The 19,751-nt window shown below is 37.2% G+C and overlaps 1 protein-coding gene across 5 annotated transcripts in view; it reads left to right on the top strand.

Annotated features, from left to right (window-relative positions):
- LOC127435031 (myotubularin-related protein 5-like) overlaps positions 1-19,751 on the top strand; it is a 71,584-nt gene that overhangs the window by 10,422 nt on the left and 41,411 nt on the right. For 2 of the 5 annotated variants that reach the window (XM_051688152.1, XM_051688148.1), the window contains exons 2-7: positions 12,576-12,661; positions 12,991-13,128; positions 13,435-13,560; positions 13,877-13,987; positions 15,290-15,343; positions 16,970-16,999. In XM_051688152.1, the coding sequence (XP_051544112.1) occupies positions 12,576-12,661; positions 12,991-13,128; positions 13,435-13,560; positions 13,877-13,987; positions 15,290-15,343; positions 16,970-16,999 (545 nt within the window). The remainder of the gene's footprint in view (positions 1-12,575; positions 12,662-12,990; positions 13,129-13,434; positions 13,561-13,876; positions 13,988-15,289; positions 15,344-16,969; positions 17,000-19,751) is intronic. The other 3 variants (XM_051688151.1, XM_051688149.1, XM_051688153.1) reach the window with 3 other exon arrangements.

Below are 19,751 nucleotides of genomic sequence, written 5' to 3'. Positions count from 1 at the left end.
AACCTAAAATGTCAGGGTTTATAAAACTGTGCTGATTATTATTTATTATTTAGTAGAAAGCGACATTGTATTTCCAGAAATAATGAGTTGTTTTGTTGTTAAAAAATAGTGCTCTCTCTCTCTCTCTCAAAAAAAAAAAAAAAAAAAAAAGGAGTGGGGAAATAGTGTTGAGGCTCGAGTATTTCCTCTATTAAAAAAGAAGCCTGAGCTGAATGCGGTTGTGGGACGGGTGGTTGCTGTCGTGCAGGAAGGATGTGAGTTTGTTGAAGAGCTTTGGGCACAGAAAGAAAAGAAAACGTCACTCACGGTATCCCCGAGCAACAGATTTTGGCAGATGTAGTTCCACGATTCTCTCAATGCAAGTCCGCCCAGAACAAGCAAACCACGGCCAGTCCAGGCCTGTGAGCTCAGACCAGAATCGAATGCATATTATTGGTCTGCCTTTAATTAGTAAAAGGTGATTTGAGCCACTTACTTACTAGATTTTAATCTTAAATCAGAAACAATAAGCTATATGTGTGCGTATGTGTTTTGCAGGCGATACAAAAGAGACCTATTCTGAATGATAAGCATAATTATGATCTGATTTTCTGATCAAATACATATACCTCTGTGATCAATAGCTGCTTGGATGATATATCAAAAGCCCTGTCTGTTATATTATCTAGGAATGATCCATGTAAACATAATAATGTTACTGTATAATGATTTGGTTTTGATTTTTATAGTTGATGAAAATCGAAAATGGCTTGCCGGACTTGTATGCTTTAAAAAATATGATTTTTCTGACATGGAAGGACTTACATGACCAATGTTTAGACTGCTTTGTTTTTTTTGGACATTGTATATATGAAACAGTTGCTTAATTTCATGGTGCAAAACATTGTAAATATGTGGTTGACAGTAGTCGATAAAATCAAGTCTAGTATTGGTTAGGGCTGAACGATTAATCGGCATAAAATCAAAATCCCGATGTGGGTTAGTACAATTATCAAACTGCAAAGGCTGCGATTTAATTAAATAAAAAAATAGTCTGCATGCGCTGCTCGCTGCACTTACTGTTTGTGCGCAGCGCTGTTCTCTGTAGTGTATACACATACTCAAAGCACGCGTAAGGCGTATGAGTGAGCGTGTTATATTTACAGCGCTCTAGGTTCACTAATTGCACATTTGGGTGAGTATGCTTGGCTGTTAAAAGTTATTGTCCAAATCTGAGTTTTTGTGGACAGAAGAGTGGATGAGAGCTTTTCTCTGCATTACAAGGCCATTGCAAACTCAACCACAAACAGAAATGTCTTCCTTTAGTGTTTCGCCAAGATAAAAGCTTCCGCCAAAATAACGACTGAAGGGTTTAACCGGTCCGCATAGCAATGCCACATGCAAGTTACAAAATTATTACATTTAATATGTTACTGTTTTAAAACAACAACAATAAACATAATTATTATTGATGTGGTTGTTGTTGTTAATATTATACAAAATATTGTGATGAGGAGGAGGGCGTGGCCGGGCCGTGAGGATGCACGCCCGGCCCTGAATTGTTCTAATCAGCTGGGAGGGGGATAAAGATAAGCCGGAGGCACCAGTCCGAGAGAGAGAGAGAGAGAGAGAGAGACACGCGGCCTGTGTGTGTGTGTGTGTGTGTGTGTGTGTTTAATTTGATTTAAGTTGATTTATGTCATTAAAAGTTTCATTTACTGCTCAGCTGGTTCCCGTCGCCTCCTTGCCCATCCATACCCATTACAAATATATTTTCGTAAAAATGTATAAACTTATTATTGGGTTCCAAAAAATATAGATTAAAAAAACATTTTACAAAGTGGACAAAAACTGGTACACAGTGAACAGATGCAATGTGAAGATGATGTGTATCTGTATTTGTTTTGTTTTTTTAATTTGTTTAATCTGGTTAATCTGGTTCACTCGGGTGTAAACACCCTTTTGAACAGTATTTCTATTAGCTGTAGAGCATGTTTGGCCATGACTTAATTTTGTTTAAAAGGAAACACTAGTAGGGCTGGGTATCATTCTGGCACCTCACGATACGATATGCATTGCAATACATGTCATGATTCTATATATTGCGATACATCAAAATATCATTTGATTCGATTACCAATCTATTCCGGTTTCAATTCCAATTCATTTGGGTACATTTCAGTTATATACTGATGTCTGATGAAGAACAAGTAGCTTGAAACATCAGGTTTTTGTCTCTTGGTGAGATCATTAAATTGATTTGGATGTAACAGTGTGTCAACTTTGTTGTTTTTACATGATATGAATACACATGGTTTAATATAAATTTTGATACATGGATCTAAAGTATCGATACAACAACATGAGAAAAAGTATCGCAATATATCGATATTTGATTGTATCGACACAGCCTTACTTACTATTAGGGCTGTACTATTAATCGAAAAAATAATCGAGATTACAATTACAGCTGCCGCAATTAACTAATCGTAAAAAGTGTGAATTACAGCATTCCATTTAGGTGTACTCCACTTGCATCAAAATATTGATTGATATTTTTTGGTCCGTTATGTGCATTAATGCAGTGGCATATAAATTAGTCTGAAGGCAAATCAGTAATGCTCACTTTCTGTGTATAACTTATTAAAAACTTGAATAGCACTTGTTTTGGATGTGTAGCCTACATAAAGAATATTGCATGCAGTTGCCCCATAGAAAATAAGTGGGCTATTTTAAAGTAAATTGTTTTCATCGAAATTACATTACATTAGCAAGGAAAATAATCGAGAACTGTTTTTTTTTTTTTTTTTTTTTTTTTGGCGTAATCGTGCAGCCTTTCTTACTAGTTTAAAAATAATTGAATAATCAGAGTTCAAACTGCAATAGCTTTTTTAATTTTTTTTATTTTTATTTTTTTTAAAATATAATCGCAATCAGATTTTCTTTGTCCAAATTGTTCAGCGCTTGTATTGGTAATATTTGACGGAATGGATTTGATGGAACTAGAAATGTATTGTCAGGTTTAGTTGTATTGGTTGCCTTTAATATTTGAAGAATAACATTTAATAAAAAAAATTACTATTCAGAGGTCATTGGTTTGACTGCTTAAAGCTCATATCCTTCACTGCAACTATATTGTCTCTGTTGCAATAGTGTTGTCAGCAGTCAGTAGAAATGCGCTAAACTCAAAGTGCATGGGCCAAAATGAGACTAAACTCTAAAGATGGTGGCCGACAACTTCCTACGTCCTCTCACCTGCCCTATGCTTTACTTTCTGACACATTTAACTATGGCCTCGCAGGTTGTTGCAGCCATAGCGACAAAGTGTTTTGACAACATAAGATGCTGGCCATAGGAGCAGGCTGCGGTTTTATGGTTTTGATATGGGGCCAAGTCTTTCTCCAGAATCCAGACCTACACTTCAACTTTTAAAGCGAGAGCCATGCAGTTTAGGCTTTTTTTGCACATTTACAGGGGACTTTTATAATGTGACCTAGTCACATTACTGAATTTTAAGTACTTCTCACTTTGCGAACAAAGATACTTGTTTTGACCTGCCCTACCCTCACACACAGACTTGCAACCACGCTGCATGTCTATTCCCTTACCCAAGCTGCATGACAGTTACTTCATAAAGCTCCGTCTGCATGTTAAGGAAGTTGGCCTAACCACGTACTTAAGTTGTCCTCTTGGTGATTGACACATGAATGCCACAAATGACTTTGCTATGTTTTCGAGTTGTGTCAAAAGAGTATCCTGCATTGGTTTCCACATTATTGAATTACCGTGAGATTTATGGCCCTCAGTAGCTCCTTTCATCTTATCACATGCCTCCAGTTTCACTTCACCTGCTTCGGAATGAGTAGTGGGACAGTGTGTCTCGTGGCATCTCTCTCAGATCCCTAATGGAGGCAGTGGGGCTGAAATTACAATGTTAATAATTTGATACTAGACACTCTTATGGGCCACTAAAGCAGAAGTGCTATAAAGTTTTGACGTTGTTATTCAATGAATGCATTTTTAGGTGAACAACAAGCTGACAATCAAAATCAGCTCACCCTGTTTCGGTGAAGGAAAAAAAAATACTTAGACATTTAGTAATCACCCGTTTCCCTGATAAAAGAATGCAGTTTAAGGCATTAACTTGACCTTACACATTGTCAGGTTATTAAGCATAATCGGTGTAATATACACGTTTATACAACTGGCTACAAAAAAGATGACTACCTTTATGATGTTTTCACATTTAACAGAGCTGATAGTAATGATTATCATTTATGCAATGGCTGAAACTGCAGTTTCTATCACAGGAACTGTGTGCCAGGGTCATAGCTCTCATAGTTTAGGCCCATTAGTTTGTTTGAACTTTTGCCTATAAAGAGATTTTAAAGGATTTTGTAAGTACTTTAAAGGGCCCCATTAAATGACAGGGCATATTAAATGACTGAATGGTGTGGTGAAGTGGATAAGGCTTAGGGCTGGTTTGATCCTAGCCAAAAGTGAGAACCTGGCTTGAACCTTTCTGTCCATTAGCACTTAACCACAAGTTGTCTCTAAAATATTTTAAGTTCATGTTACTGTTTTGTGTTTCCTACAGAATTCTGTTTTTGCTGCAGGGGTTGCATACTACATACCAAGCAAAACAATAAAAAAAAATGTCTTATTAAAAAACATTTACTACAGCAAAACACTTTTGTGAATGTTTATCTGTAACTACATGTCATAGAGATTGATCAATGTGACTGGGTAAAAATATAGATTCTCCAATTAATCACAATCTTCATTTGAACATTCCCAATATCGATACTTAAAAATCCCAAGATCTTTAAAGAGTTGAAAGTTTACTTCAGTTTTGGTTGTGTTGATTATTACATATATCTGGTAAATAAATAGCTATTTAGCCCTGTTTTGTGTTGTTTTGTGTTCTTTTTATCTCATCTTGAAGTCTTGTATGTCCAAATCTATCTCACCTATCTCGGGTATTTATGGATCATCTAAGCACATTCTCGTTGTCCACATACTTTACAATTCAGGCTCGCCAGGAACCAAAATCTCAGGTGGTGCAAGATTTGGTTGTCTGGTCCCACAAATATAAAAGAATAATTGGTGGATTTTGTTAATATGCCATTTAAAAGTAAATCATTCAAGGCTTATTTGGCCTCCATAAATGCCTGCTGACCCATTTTCCATTCACCAGGATTTCAGAAGGTTTTCAACTTGCATTGACTCTGATTGGCTTCAGATTTGTCCTCCACCCAGCGCTCACTTGATTTAATTCCAAGCTTTTTGTTTTCTCCCCAGACTCCAAAAAATGAGGTCAAAATTCTCCTCTGATTTGTCCAAAGCCTCGTGTGAAACTTTATGGCATGCACATATTACGTTTAAATGCGATTAAGTTTATTTACATTTGTGTATGTGTTGATAACTTCTGTTTTCATCATTGAGTGTGTGCACACAAGCTCCTGTGAGCCTTTCACAATGTTCTCCTCAGGGGAATTCTTAAGAATGTGAGCTCAAGTTTGCAGACTCAGCTGTTATCTTGGAGCACCAGAGTTCTGGAATCGGAATGAGTGAACTAGTGTTCCGAGAACACTGTGTCTGTGTCTCTCCTTCATTCTTCCAATCACTTCTATTTTCATTCTCAGATAGAGAAAAAGAGGGAGGGGTGGGAATGAAAATAAGTTTGATATTTTCTCTAAACATGTTAGAGGCCTCAAAAATCGGTTTGGTGTTGCAGCTCTGATCTTGGCTGCGTTTCATTCCTTGGCCGCATGGCTGAATTTTTTTTTTTTTTAGGAGAAAATGAAACCAGTCCAGATTGTACACACATACACTGCTGTGATAACATGACGTTTGCAGTAAATTTGGTCTGTGTAGAGTGATGAAAGTTGGACTTATTCAATGCCCACAAGCTATGGTAGCAGGCCAGATCTTTCTGCGAATATCACTTAAAGTTGGTTCCTTTCCTGCACCGTGGCTGTGTGTATACAGGCCTGTTAACCAGCCGTCTAAACCTTTATCTGACCCAATCTCTGGAAAGATAAATGAGAACTCCAGGATGTGCCATCTAAAGACAATTTTCACAGCAGGCTAATTTTGGTAGCGTACAGTGTTGTGAATAGCCTCTATTGTGATGCCTGTATTTTGGATGATTTCCAAAATAAGTTCAGGTATTATTTTGCCTTGCATAAAGAAGAATTGCCTCTCATTCTTTTTTCCAGACTGTATACTGCCTTGGGATGTGCAAAATGACATATCAATATCTAGTAGTCGGTTGGTTGCCTGAACAACTTGTGGACTAATCAGCTTTAAGGAAGCCATGTATACTGTAATTAGGCTGGTTTTTCCTGACCCTGATCGAATGTTTTTTTTAAATGTTTTTAAATTTTCAGGGGTTGTTTATATAAGACGCATTCTTGCATTGAAAGACAACTAGATGGAATGCAAGTTAATGGAATCGAATGCAGGGGTTTTCGAGATGCGTTTTTTAAAGTTAGACTAATTTTGACGACACCATCATAACGCAACAATCGTAGCATGGCGCTAAAAAACAGCGCGATTTGCAATGCTTCAGGCAAAGACATGCATCTGGATGTGTATGCATGTGTCCATATGAATTTATAGACTTTTCCGAGAGAGTTTTGGCACGCAAACTTTCTAGCTAATGTAAAGCACCCTGTCAGCATGCTAATAAAAGCAACGACCTAAAAATATAAAAACGGTTATAGAACGGCGGGGTTCTATAAAAACAAAGCAAGTTTAAAGACTCAACTTTTTTTTTAGAGGGTGTTAACAAGCAAACTGTCTGACAGATAAAGCACAGTATTCTATCAGCACACGACTTAAAGCAACGGCACTACAATATCAAAACAAAACAAATACATTTGCGAATCGCCTAGTCTGTTATTAGACGACTAGTCGACCACTGTGACCCATCCCTAAAGGCTAATTCATACTTACTGGCTTCTTTTAGTTTGCTTAATTTTTATGAAATGCACTTACGTTTTTTTGTTTTGCGAAGGTGTTTGTTTGGCGATATTTCTCCTGTTCTAGCACATTCCTGAAATTCTTAAGCTAGGAGAACATTTTTTTTAAACGTATTGTGGGTGTGGTTTGGACATGACTTTATTTATTTATATTCCTCAACAAACTAATTTTAAAACGACTCCATACATGGTATAAACCCAAAATTCATTTTGTTCATTTAGGAGAAAAAATTTGGCTTCTTCTATTTGAATAATCTCTGCTTCATTCTGCCCTCTGTAAACAAACTCTCTTTATATAGTTACAGTCCAAAACCACATTTCACCTGCCTATCATTCATCTTATCTGGACTATATGGAAATAAATGAAAGGACTCATTAAGGATTCATACTAAATTAGCAATAATTGTGTTAACTTTTTCACATGAGATCATAAAGTCATCGCCATCTGTGCTAGCTAGCCTACTCAGTGTTTGTTTTTCTTAAATTATATTTGTCATCTAACTTTTAATAACTAGTAGGTGGGCTTCTTTGTTTCCATAATAAGGAGTGGGTTGGGAAACGAAGTTAAGTTGGTGGCACCCACGCCTCGCATACCAACCTTTAGTTAATTTCCCACAATCCATCATAATTTATGGTTCACCTGAGTCACGCTGGAGTAAACATTGCTTTCTTCTGATGCAAGAAGGAGGGAGTGGCTGTTTACACCTCCTTTTATTTCAGACCCATCAGCCATGTGCACCTTATGTCACTTTTGTACGTGCAAACCTGCACACTGACACGTGAGGTTTTTGGAGGGGGGACCCAGGACCCAGTCACTGAATACTTTGAAGGGTGCAATTTGTCTTCAGCCATCTCTCTCTCTCTCTTTCACTTCCTCTGTCTGTTTATTTATGAGCTGCTGGTCATCTCCCTTGTAAAGCCATAAGACTGGTCAGTACAGGGCTGCTTCTGCATTTCTTATTTATACTAGGTCTAAATGAACTCGGGCTGGAATCCCATGATATCTCTGCATTAAGAGCACCCTCTGACACACAAACCCTCCCTGTGTTCTACTAATAGGCCGTCTACTGTACTATACTGCACTTCGCTATAGAGCTGAAACTATTAGTCGACGACTCTTCTATGAGTTGCGCGAAGTGTCCTGATCTAAGGGCGAGAGATTGAAACTGCACCCGGCTGATGCACACTCACAGGGACGCTCATCCCTCGAGCGCGCATGCTTAATGCAGCTAGATTATAACGTAATGGCTCGCGACTTATTGAATCATAATATGTCACTGTGCATTTCTTATTGGGAAGAAAATTGGCAATATGCAGCTTTATTAAGTGTTTTCTTTTTTTTTTTTTTTTTTTTTTTTTTTTTGTGAGTTAAAGATGGATTGAAGTGAACAAAAAGGTGAGATAGGGTTGTCTTCGCCCCATTATACACCTCAACAAAATACGTTTTTCATTTATTGTTGTTTTGACTTGTTTTCCAATATAATTATCTAAAATCCTTAAAAACAACGTACATTTACTTTAGCAGCTATACTGCAGAAGAAAAAAATTGTTATCTGAGAATATTGAATATAATATTAAAAATACAAATATTTTAAAATATCAAAAAGTCCTTTTAAAAAGAAGATGCATTCACCAGATATTCAGACTTGCTTTTAGAGGATAGATCTTGAATATAAGTATATTTTGTCTTTACTGCACTCGCAGAAGTATAACCAAGTGAAAAAATACACTTATATACAAAATACACTTATATTTAAGATACATTCTCTTAAAGCAAGTCTAAATATCTAATATCTTATATGTTGCTTCTCAAGTAAATGTATTTTGTTTTAAGGATTTTTAGACTATTTTAAATGGTAAACAATACAAAAACATTTGATAATTGGAATTAAATGTAATAAAAAGTATTTTTTTTCCCTTTAATTTGGTGAATGTCATTTAGAGGTATTTTTAAAAGATGATTTTGTCCTCGTTATTGTTAGAAAGCACATTTAATACAACCTTTTAAGTCGGGGCACAAGCTGCTAATCATTGCAATTATCGCCCGAATAGTCGAATAATTGTTCTAATAATCGATAGATTAGTCGATTATCAATATAATCGTTAGTTGCAGCCCTACTTCACTACTGTAGATCAGTCAGGCATGTCTGTGTGTGTGTGTGTATGGCACATACTATATCTGATAAGATTTTCAAGGGGGAAGAATTCTTCTCTTCTGTTCTTTTTGAGTGATATCATTGCTGTACATTTGAAAGTTGGCCTGAGAGTGTGTTTATCCTGTTGATTTGTGTGTGATGCATGCATGTTTTCTGATTTGTGTGTCGGGTCTTGGGAGACGTACAAGGCATTGTTTGTTTTATAGTGGGCCTGTTCATGGTTTTGTTTAGCTGATGAAAGGCCACAGAGTACTGTTCCCTTTCTCTTCACATATTGTACTCGACATGACTTATTTACATTGCTATCTACTATTTGGCTCCTCGTTCTGACTGAGCCCTCATACCTATTTCTATTAACAACTACATGAAACCTGGCTCATGCATGTTTTGAGCAGCCATATACTGTATTAAAAGTAGAAACAAATTTCTTACTTTGACCTTTACAAAATATAGACATGTACATAGACACGTGCATATTACATGTACATATTACATATCTAAGTACATATATCTCAGCTACATATTATCAGCCTATCAGCCACAATATTAAAACCAACTGCCTAATATTATGTAGGTCCCCCTCTTGCCGGCAAAACAGCGCCAACCTGCATTTCAGAATAGCATTCTGAGATGCTGTTCTTCTCAACACAATTGTACAGAGCGGTTGTCTGAGTTACTGTAGACTTTGTCAGTTTGAACCAGTCTGGCCATTCGCTGTTAACCTCTCTCATTTACAAGGCGTTTCCATCCACAGAACTGCCCCTCGGTGGATGTTTTTAGTTTTTGGCACCATTCGGAGTAAAATTCCAGGAGATCAGCAGTTACAGAAATATTCAAACCAGCCCATCTGGTACCAACAATCATGCCATGATCGAAATCACTGAGATCACATTTTTTCCCCATTCTGATGGTTGATGTGAACATTAACTGAAGTTCCTGACCCGTATCTGTATGATTTTATGCATTGCACTGCTGCCACATGATTGGCTGATTAGATAATCGCATGGATGATTGTTGGTGCCAGATGGGCTGGTTTGAATATTTCTGTAATTATCTCCTGGGATTTTCACGCAAAACAGTATGTAGAATTTACTCAGAATGGTACAAAAAACATCCTCTGAGGGGCAGTTCTGCGGATGGAAATGCCTTGTTGATGAGAGAGGTCAACAGAGAATGGCCAGACTGGTTCAAACTGACAAAGTCTATGGTAACTCAGATAACCGCTCTGTACAATTGTGGTGAGAAGAATATAATATCAGAATGCTACTCTGAGATGCGGGTTGGTGCTGTTTTGGTGGCACGATGGGGACCTACACAATATTAGGCAGGTAGTTTTAATGTTGTCATTGATCTGTGTGTGTGTGTGTGTGTGTGTATGTGTGTGTGTATATATATAATATATATATATACACACACATACATAATTTTGATCACATATTCGAGCGATTTACTTGCATTGTAGAGGGTTGTGCATAGAGTAAGATCAGTCTTGGGATTGCTCAAATGAAGATACCAATTAAACGGAAAATAATTATTTTTATCCATTATTTTTATCCATTTTTACCACGGTATGAAAATTGACGGTTATCATACCATGTACATTTGCTTATCTATGGTATTGAGAAAAAAATGCAACCGGACGGAGAATCTCCTTTCCTCTTCATCTGCCTGTCAGACTCGTCAACTTGCCCCAAACACACACACACACACACACACACGCAGCGGAGAAGCGAGGCGAGGGGGTCTGACAAGTGAGTGTGTGTGTGAGTTAAAGCAGTGTTTCTCAACTGTTGGGTCGCAGGTCTATTCAGACTGGGTCGCTAGATATTTAAGCGGACACCCAAGTGATAGCCTTTTTTAGGACTACTGAGGCAGATTTAATGATAATCTCGCAATCAGCTAAAGGCTTCTCATCTGCACTTTCGCACAAGTGTAACGGAACCAGCTCGTGATCATAATCTGCTCTTCTCTCTTGACGTCAACAACAAAAATGTCAATTGATGCATGTCCTTGTACTTGAAAACCATGAACAAAACTATGCAACATAAAAGGAAATGCGACCCAGGATGCATTAAATACAGGTTACGTTTTTACTATGGTGGGACGCCACTTGATTTCCAATGTAAAATCTGGGTCCCGAAGCAAAACCAGTTGAGAACCACTGAGTTAAAGGTACAGACAGGAGCAGTCTGGCTGCGCTGTGGTGCACCAGCGGTTAAGGCTTTGGGTTACTGATCAGAAGGTCGGGGGTTCAAGCCCCAGCACAGCCAAGATGCCACTGTTGGGCCCTTGAGCAAGGCCCTTGACCCTATCTGCTCCAGGGGCGCTGTATCATGGCTGACTCTGCACTCTGACCCCAGCCTAGCTGGGATATGTGAAAAAGAAGAATTTCACTGTATATGTGCAAATGTATAATGTGATAAATAAAGGAAAAAAATTATTAATTATTAAATTATTATTAATTATTATTATTATTATTATTATTATTATTATTATTATTAATTATTATTATGTTAATTGTTAATAATCATAAGACATTACTTGAAAAGCTCACACAGCTGATGTTATTTTTCATTTAGTAGTTAATTTAACATGCTATGCTAACATGTAAACTAACATGCTTTAGTTCTATAACATGTTATAGTTACATGCTATTTTTTTATCATGTTTATAATTCTGTATATTATTATAATTCTGTTAGCTTTCTTATTCGATTTTATTTTCAGAAGGGAGAATTTTTTTTTTTTTTACATATACTTCAATTAAAAAAAAAAATGGTTTCAATTATAATAGTGTTTGCTCAACCAAAAAAAAAAAATGTGACTCCTTTAAGGGACATTGTAACTGATAATAGTAATTGTGTAATACTGTATACCGTGAAACCATGATATTTTCTGAGACTGTTATCGTACCGTGAAAATCTCATACCTTTGCAACCCTACCCAACACTAGAATGGATTTGATTGGACTGGTTTTTGGATGTTAGGATATGATATAATTAGTAATATTATTTGTCACGCCCCCACAGCTTAGTTTTTGTCAGCAGTTATTAAAGTTTTGTTTGTGAGGCAAAAAAAGTACCTACATTTGGATTAACGGTTGTTTTCTTTAGAATAAATTACTTGGATAAATTGTGCACAAAATGACATTCGTAAAATGTATTTCAAAAGGGAATAGACTTAATTTTGATGACATGCTAAACTACTTATTGTCATTCACCAATGTAACAAATTAAAAATTACAACTGTTGCAGTCTCAAACACTTGTATGTTTGTACTTCTTCCTTATTGGTCAGGAAGTATGCATTATTAGTCTATAATATCAGATTACGTTTTTGCACAGAAAACAATGATTATGTAATTGATGAGGGGTTATGGGGTTATCATGTCACATATGCTGAGCTGGTTTCATTCCTGTGCTTCCATTTATTCTTTCTTTGTTTCTTTTTGTGTAGGAGGTAGTGAGGGTCAAGGGCAGATTCTCCAGCGTTTTCCAGAGAAAGACTGGGAAGATAACCCCTTTCCTCAAGGCATTGAACTGGTAAACCATCACACACTAGCTATTCCAGATTCATTACTATTCAGAAATAATGTTTCGTTATTTTTTTGCATAAAAATCAGAACTATATTTTTATGTTTGTCATTGTCAAGCAATATTGAAGAGGTTCAACAGTGTGTGTGGTGTGTGTGTGTGTGTGTATGTGTATGTGTATGTGTATGTGTGTGTATATATATATATATATATATATATATATATATATATATATATATATATATATATATATATTATTTATTGATTTTTTGTATTCAATCTTGGAACTCTTTATACCAGCTTCAGGTAGTGATTTCTTTGTGTTATCCCTCTTTCAGTTCTGTCAGCCCAGTGGATGGCAGCTGGTTCCAGAGAGGAAGCCTGCCTCATTCTTTGTGGCGGTTCTCACAGACATCAACTCTGACCGTCATTACTGCGCCTGCTTCACCTTTTGGGAGTCCGTGGAGAATCCACAAGTCAGTGCAGAACACTTGGAGATCAGTAGAAGAACGGGAAGAGGGGAAAGGTTGCAGAGAGAGGGAATGTGTGAGAGTAATGAAGATAGACATTATATAACAGGATGCAACAGGGTTGTTGGGTGGGGTGGTTTACTGCTGTGTGAAAATAGATTATCATGATGGTTCTTTACACTCAGTCTGAATTTGAAAGTGATATGGGATTTATTTGGATATTGGATGTCTAATGGTGCCTAAATTACTGTTTGAGTGTGGTCATTCTTGGTACATTTTTGAGCATGTTTAATGGTTTGTGTGTGTGTTTAGCTACAGAAAGGAGAGCCCAGTGAGGCTGACGAAGATGATAGTCCAGATGTTCTCCAGCCCGCTCAACTCTACGCTCCCAAAAGCTTGGTTCTGGTATCCCGCCTGGACCACACAGAGGTCTTTAGGGTAAGACTTATTGATGCAAACTAAGGAGCACATGCATAGCTGAATCTTAAAAGTTTGGTCAGAGCTTGGCCTAGTGGTTTGCACGGACACGTTGAGTTACTGTGCTCATGAGGGAGATTTGAATCCAGACTGTGCCTTGACCAGATCCCACTCCCGAATCATTTTCTGCCCCGTCTCTACTGTCTCTTTCTATACAGAGTGGTAAAAAACCTAAAGATAAAAACAAACAAACAGTGTGGCAAACAAGTATTCTTAGTATGCATTTTATGTTATTAAATCTCTTTTAAACTTGATCTTGTGTCTCTTTTCAATGCAGAACTGTTTGAGTCTCATCTACACCGTTCATGTGGATAGCCTCACCGTTCCCATGGAAACGGTGATTGGAAACCTTCTAACCTGCATCATTCCAATAGCTGGAGGCTCTCAGGTGAGAAATGTATCACAGTCACAGTCTGTCGTGCTAGTTTGCACCCTGGCTTGAAGTGTGTGCAACGACAGGCAGCCAAAACACTAGCAGGGGAACAGACCTGCATAAATAATGACTGTTTTCAAACAAGTCGCTCACCCTTTCCATCTTTCATTTGTCATAAACAGATAGTCCAGTAACACTTTACAATAAGGTTCCATTTGTTAACATTAGTTAATGCGTTAGGTATCATGAACAAACAATTAACAAATATATTTGTTTACAGCATTTATTAATCTTTGTTAATGTTAGTTAATAAACATTAACTAGTTAGTTTGTTAGTTCATAGTGCATTAACTAATGTTAACTAATAAAACTAGTATATGTTGAAATTAACATTAACTAAGATTAATAAATGATGTAAAAGTATTATTCATTGTAAATTCATGTTCACTAATGTTGTTAAATAATGTTAACAAATGGATCCTTACTGTAAAGTGTTACCAGTAGTCCTTCCTCAAACTCACAACATTGCTGCACACCATTGCTCAATCAAACAGTGTAGGGTTTTTATAGTGCCACCGTTTTTATACTTTTCAGGGAAATCAATGAATGGATTACTTATAGTTGTCACGGCATATGTATGCTGGGATTGGGGAAACTATTTTTATTTTGGAAAAAAAATACACACTTCATCTTTAATCTGAAACAGACATATCCAGACTTTTCTCTCTTTTCGCATTTTTTAAATCTTCCTTTAACACAATGCTTCATTCGCTCTGGATGAATTGTGGATTTTTGCATGTGTGTGACTGTTTCTCTCGAGGGATTCTTATCAGAGGTTAAAGACACATTTGTAAATGGTGATGTAATCCCGTGTATTTTGGGTAGTGTATGAAATCTGCTCTGTTATGGATGACCCGGATTGCTCTGGTCTTAACCTTCATCCCTCCTTAATCTGTTTTAGGATGATGATGGCCATGAATAGTATATAGGTGAATCTCACAAAACCGGTCATTGATTAAGACTGCATTGTGACATTTTCATGACCGCATATTTCCCACACAATTCTCATTACCCATCTTAATTCTAAAAAGTCACATTCTCATTACAAATAGTTGAATGCTAGTTTATATTGGTAATTCACTTTAAAATTCTTATGATCAGCATGAAGAGTTTTAAGCTAGGTTTTCAAAGCTTTAATATAACATGCTCATATATATATATATATATATTCATGTGCTCACATGAGCATGAGGTTGATTGTGTTACAGCTGAAAAATTCCCAAGCTAAAGTTGAAACCTGATTCCTGTGTGTTTCAGATAAATGATCCCCCTCTTTGTAGTTTAACTGACTGGCTACTGGGTTGTTTCCAGGTAACATTTACCTTTTAGCAGCTTCAACCAATCAACCCATTTGTGATTTTTTTTTTTTTGTTTTTTTTTTTTGTCTGATAATCAAACGTCAAACCACGCTTTGATTTTCCTCAGTCATTTTGAAATCACTGCAGCTCATGAGAATCAACAATATTTTCTTTCTGATTCAATGGCTTTAATCAAATTCATCTGGGAAATGAAATCAGATCATTCTTTTTCTTCATTTGGGTGACGGTTTCTCTTGTTTCCTCGTTTTTTTTTTTTTATGGCCCTGTGCACTGATACACACACACACACACACACACAAACACACAGAGGCTTATAAGGCCGGTGCTTGTGTCGTGGGTCTTGTTGCCGTTGACTGAACATATGGGTAGGGATGGTGGCAGATGGCATCTAAGCGGGAATGACGGCCTAGAAACACACAATCACAACTCCTATACAACACACTATGGATTCAGTATGATGTTTTGATTGTTTTGCAATCTATTTTTGAGGAATTCAAAAATAGACACGTTGAGTTACTGTACTCATGAGGGAGATTTGAATCCAGACTGCGCCTTGACCAGATCCCATTCCCGGATCATTTTATGCCCCGTCTCTACTGTCTCTTTCTATACAAAGTGGCAAAAAGCCTAAAGATAAAAAACAAACAGTGAGGCATCAAAGTATTCTTAGTATGCATTGATGTTATTAGATGATAGCTTTGTGTGAGAAACAGACCAGTATTTAATAATTCTGGATATCAATGCAAGCTAGACGCAAGCTTCAGGGTAGCGCAAGGTTTTCAGTGAACTTAAATTGCAGTGGTATTTGTATGGCTTTAGAAACTTGGAATAAAGTGCACAAATTGTATGGACTTCTTAAACTTCTATTGTGCTTTTTGGTGTTATTTTTGGAACAGCCATGGTCACAATGAGCTGTTATTGTGTGTAAACATTCTTCAAACAATTATTCTTTTTGTGTTTCACTGAATAAAGAAAGTCATATGGGTTTGGAACATCATGCAGGTGAGTAAATGATGACAGAATTTTCATTTGAGTTATTCTTTTAGGGAGACTGAAATATTGAAAGGAGTTTTGTATAGAGACAAGAGTTTTGGCACGTAGTGTTTATCGGGATGGAGTTGAGTCAGTTGTGAATTGATCAAGTGAATGATTTTTTGCTGGCAGAATTCTGAGAATCCTGTGAGTCTTATTTATTTTGGACTTCCTGGATAGCATGTTTTATTGTCCCTGACCATGGGATACATCGGCAAGTAAAACAAGTCTGTTTGTTTTCCTAAGATAATCCATGCAAATATGACCATACCAGAAGTCATTGATGTGTTATCAAATCTAGTGTTACGCAAGGCAGGATTATTTCACCGATTTATACAGCAGCTTGATTTTTCATATTTTCTTGTGACCCTTGCCCTACATGTTGTCTTACAGCTGTATTTTATCATCAGAACATTGTTTTCAACATTTTGCATTTGTCATGTATTGCCTTTTTTGCTTTTTGCTGTGTCTCTATTTTTAGTTTTTTTTAATGTCTCTCAATTTAGCTGTGTCTAACAGGTTGTTTTGTGTTATATTTTGTGTGTATGTATGTGTGTTTCTATGTGTGTGTTTGTTGCTAATCTAGCCGGGCCAGGACGACAGAGAGGAGAGCTCGGTACGCCCAATTTGATTTCGTTCAGCCCTTTCTGTCACCGTCAATCCTGCTATTCCTTCTGTGTACTCTAAAACCAATTAAAACACACTCAACATCAGGGGAACCAATCAGACTATTTCAGACCAATCTGAAAATGTATCCCGTTTCTGACTAACCCTTGCACTTTAATTGATCAAAGCTATAATGTATGAAAATGGTTCAATATTTTCATATCTTTTTTTTTTCTTTCTACCGTTTTCTCCCCAATTTGGAATGCCCAATTCCCAATGCGCTCCAAGTCCTTGTGGTGGCGTAGTGACTCGCCTCAATCCGGGTGGCGAAGGACGAATCTCATTTGCCTCCGTGTCTGAGACCGTCAATCTGCGCATCTTATCATTTGGCTAGTTGAGTGCGTACCTGCGGAGATGTAGCGTGTGTGGAGGCTTCATGCTATTCTCCGCGGCATCCACGCACAACTCACCACGCGCCCCACCGAGAGTGAGAACCACACATTATAGCGACCACGAGGAGGTTACCCCATGTGACTCTACCCTTCCTAGCAACCAGGCCAATTTGGTTGCTTAGGAGACCTGGCTGGAGTCACTCAGCACACCCTGGATTCAAACTCGCGACTCCAGGGGTGGTAATCAGCGTCAGTACTCGCTGAGCTACCCAGGCCCCCCTCATTTCTTTTATCTTTAATATTTTTATTGGCAATAATTTAAAGGGAATGAATTAAAAAATAATACAACCTCTGCGGGAGGGTTTTTGCGGTTGTAGCGTGCTGACAATGTAAAAGTTTAAACTCTATGAGAAGTTGCGTCGTTAAATTCATAATCTTTAAAGAAATGGTGCCACAGCCATCAAAGCTAGGGCTGAGTAAAAGTATTCCCATGTATTTTTCGAGTAATCACGATATTCATATGAACAATCCTGATTAGCGATATGAAAAATCCCAAGATCTATTTTTTTTTTTTTTTTTTTTTATTTTTTTTTTAAAGTTGTATTTGTTACAATATTTTTTAAAATGTTTTAAATTAATATTTTCGTAATGTACCAAGTTAGAAGGATCCCTGTATAATTTACAGCATTAGCTGAAAGTCCACTAGTCCACTGGAGTGGTGGTGGCGTAGTGGACTAAAGCACATAACTGGCTGCCGGTTCAATCCCCACAGCCAGGTTGCTCCAGGGGGATTGTCCCTGTAGTAAGTCGCTTTGGATAAAAGCGTCTGTCAAATGCATAAATGTAAATGAAAGAGAATTTGTTTCATATTTAAGCAAAATGAACATTATAACTTAAATATTCAGAAATGAAACCGAATCGAAATTGGAATCTAATCAAATCAAGAGCTTATGAATCATTATCAGATCAAATCTGGAAATCTGTAGCGATACCCATCCCTAATCAAAGCACCACATTAGTAACAAATTCATTGACTGCACAGCAATACATTTCCAAGACAATTCCTGTCAAAATGTTTGTGCAATAAAAGATTGAAGTTATTTAGCTTGTATGTATATTTGTTAAATATCTGTTAGTTACACGATTAAAGAGCTGCACTTCATGCATAACTGTGTCTGCTGAACCTGACTTGTACTGAAGTTTTGCACATCCCTAATAGTTACTCGTCTTACAAACTGAAAGCATGATGCAAATGACTGCTTATGTGCTATTGCATAAGTTATCGTTTTGGATCTGTCATGTCACAAGTTATTTCCCGTAACTGTCTGATTGCAGTAAGCATTTGATAAGGGTGCATGCATGAGCTCTAATGCAAGGCTGTTAAAAGTGTGCTGTACATGATGTCCTTTGTAACTTGTGGCTGTTTGAAATGATTCCTATTATGACATCACCCCCGCTTGGCCGTCATTTTACAGCCACCTCTTAACTTCCTGGCCTGACTTGACATTTCTTCAAAACGTCTGATTTTTCATTATACTAAACACCAGTTGACTGACCTCATCTCTGCTTGATTTTACTGATAGGATGTGCAATTATTTATATAACTCCAAAAAAGGGCATAAATGACAGTATGTGTAAGGTTGTATGAACAAATCCGGACTAATTATAACTGCATAGTGTGAATAATTTCCTTTCTCTTGTTGCCCACTGCTGATTATGACTGAAAAACGAAATGTAACTGGAATATCTGAAATGCTTACCATTATATCCTATTGTTTTCAGTTAATATTTTAAATGATTCACTTTAAACTGTTGAAATAATAAAAAAATTTTCAACTGCTTTGCTTAAACTGCTAAACCAGCCTATGCTGGTTTGCTGGTCTTAGCTTGGTCAGGCTGATCTGGCTTGTTGGTTTTAGAGCGGTTTTGGGAAATGTCAACTAGTCAGGCTGGGTGACCAGCTAGACCAGCTGAAATCCAGCTTGGCCAGACTGGGAGACCAGCGAGACAATCTTAAACCAACTAAGGTGGTAACGCAGCAAACAAACATTTCCAACCCTTTTAGCTTCATAGTTAATGTCACAAAAAAGCACTGAATGTGACAGTAAGCGGAAATGGACCTGGAATGTGCCAATGTGTTGTCCTCCTTTCGTACGGAAGCACTCTTTGCTCTTCTGTGCTGTTTTAAATGGTGAATGGCTTCAGTTTAACCACTTTCTTTAGCTCACTCCACGACCAGCCTGCCGCACACACATTAATCTCTCCCATAATGCCGTAATGGAGGTACTTCTTTTTTAAAAAGCTGAACTCATTCTGTTTTTCTCTGTTATCATCCCCCAAACTCTCTTTCCCTCCTCTTTATATTCATCT

This window comes from Myxocyprinus asiaticus, chromosome 45, assembly GCF_019703515.2.
Source record: "Myxocyprinus asiaticus isolate MX2 ecotype Aquarium Trade chromosome 45, UBuf_Myxa_2, whole genome shotgun sequence".
NCBI lineage: Eukaryota > Metazoa > Chordata > Actinopteri > Cypriniformes > Catostomidae > Myxocyprinus > Myxocyprinus asiaticus.
This window is presented reverse-complemented; position numbering and strand designations above follow the sequence as displayed.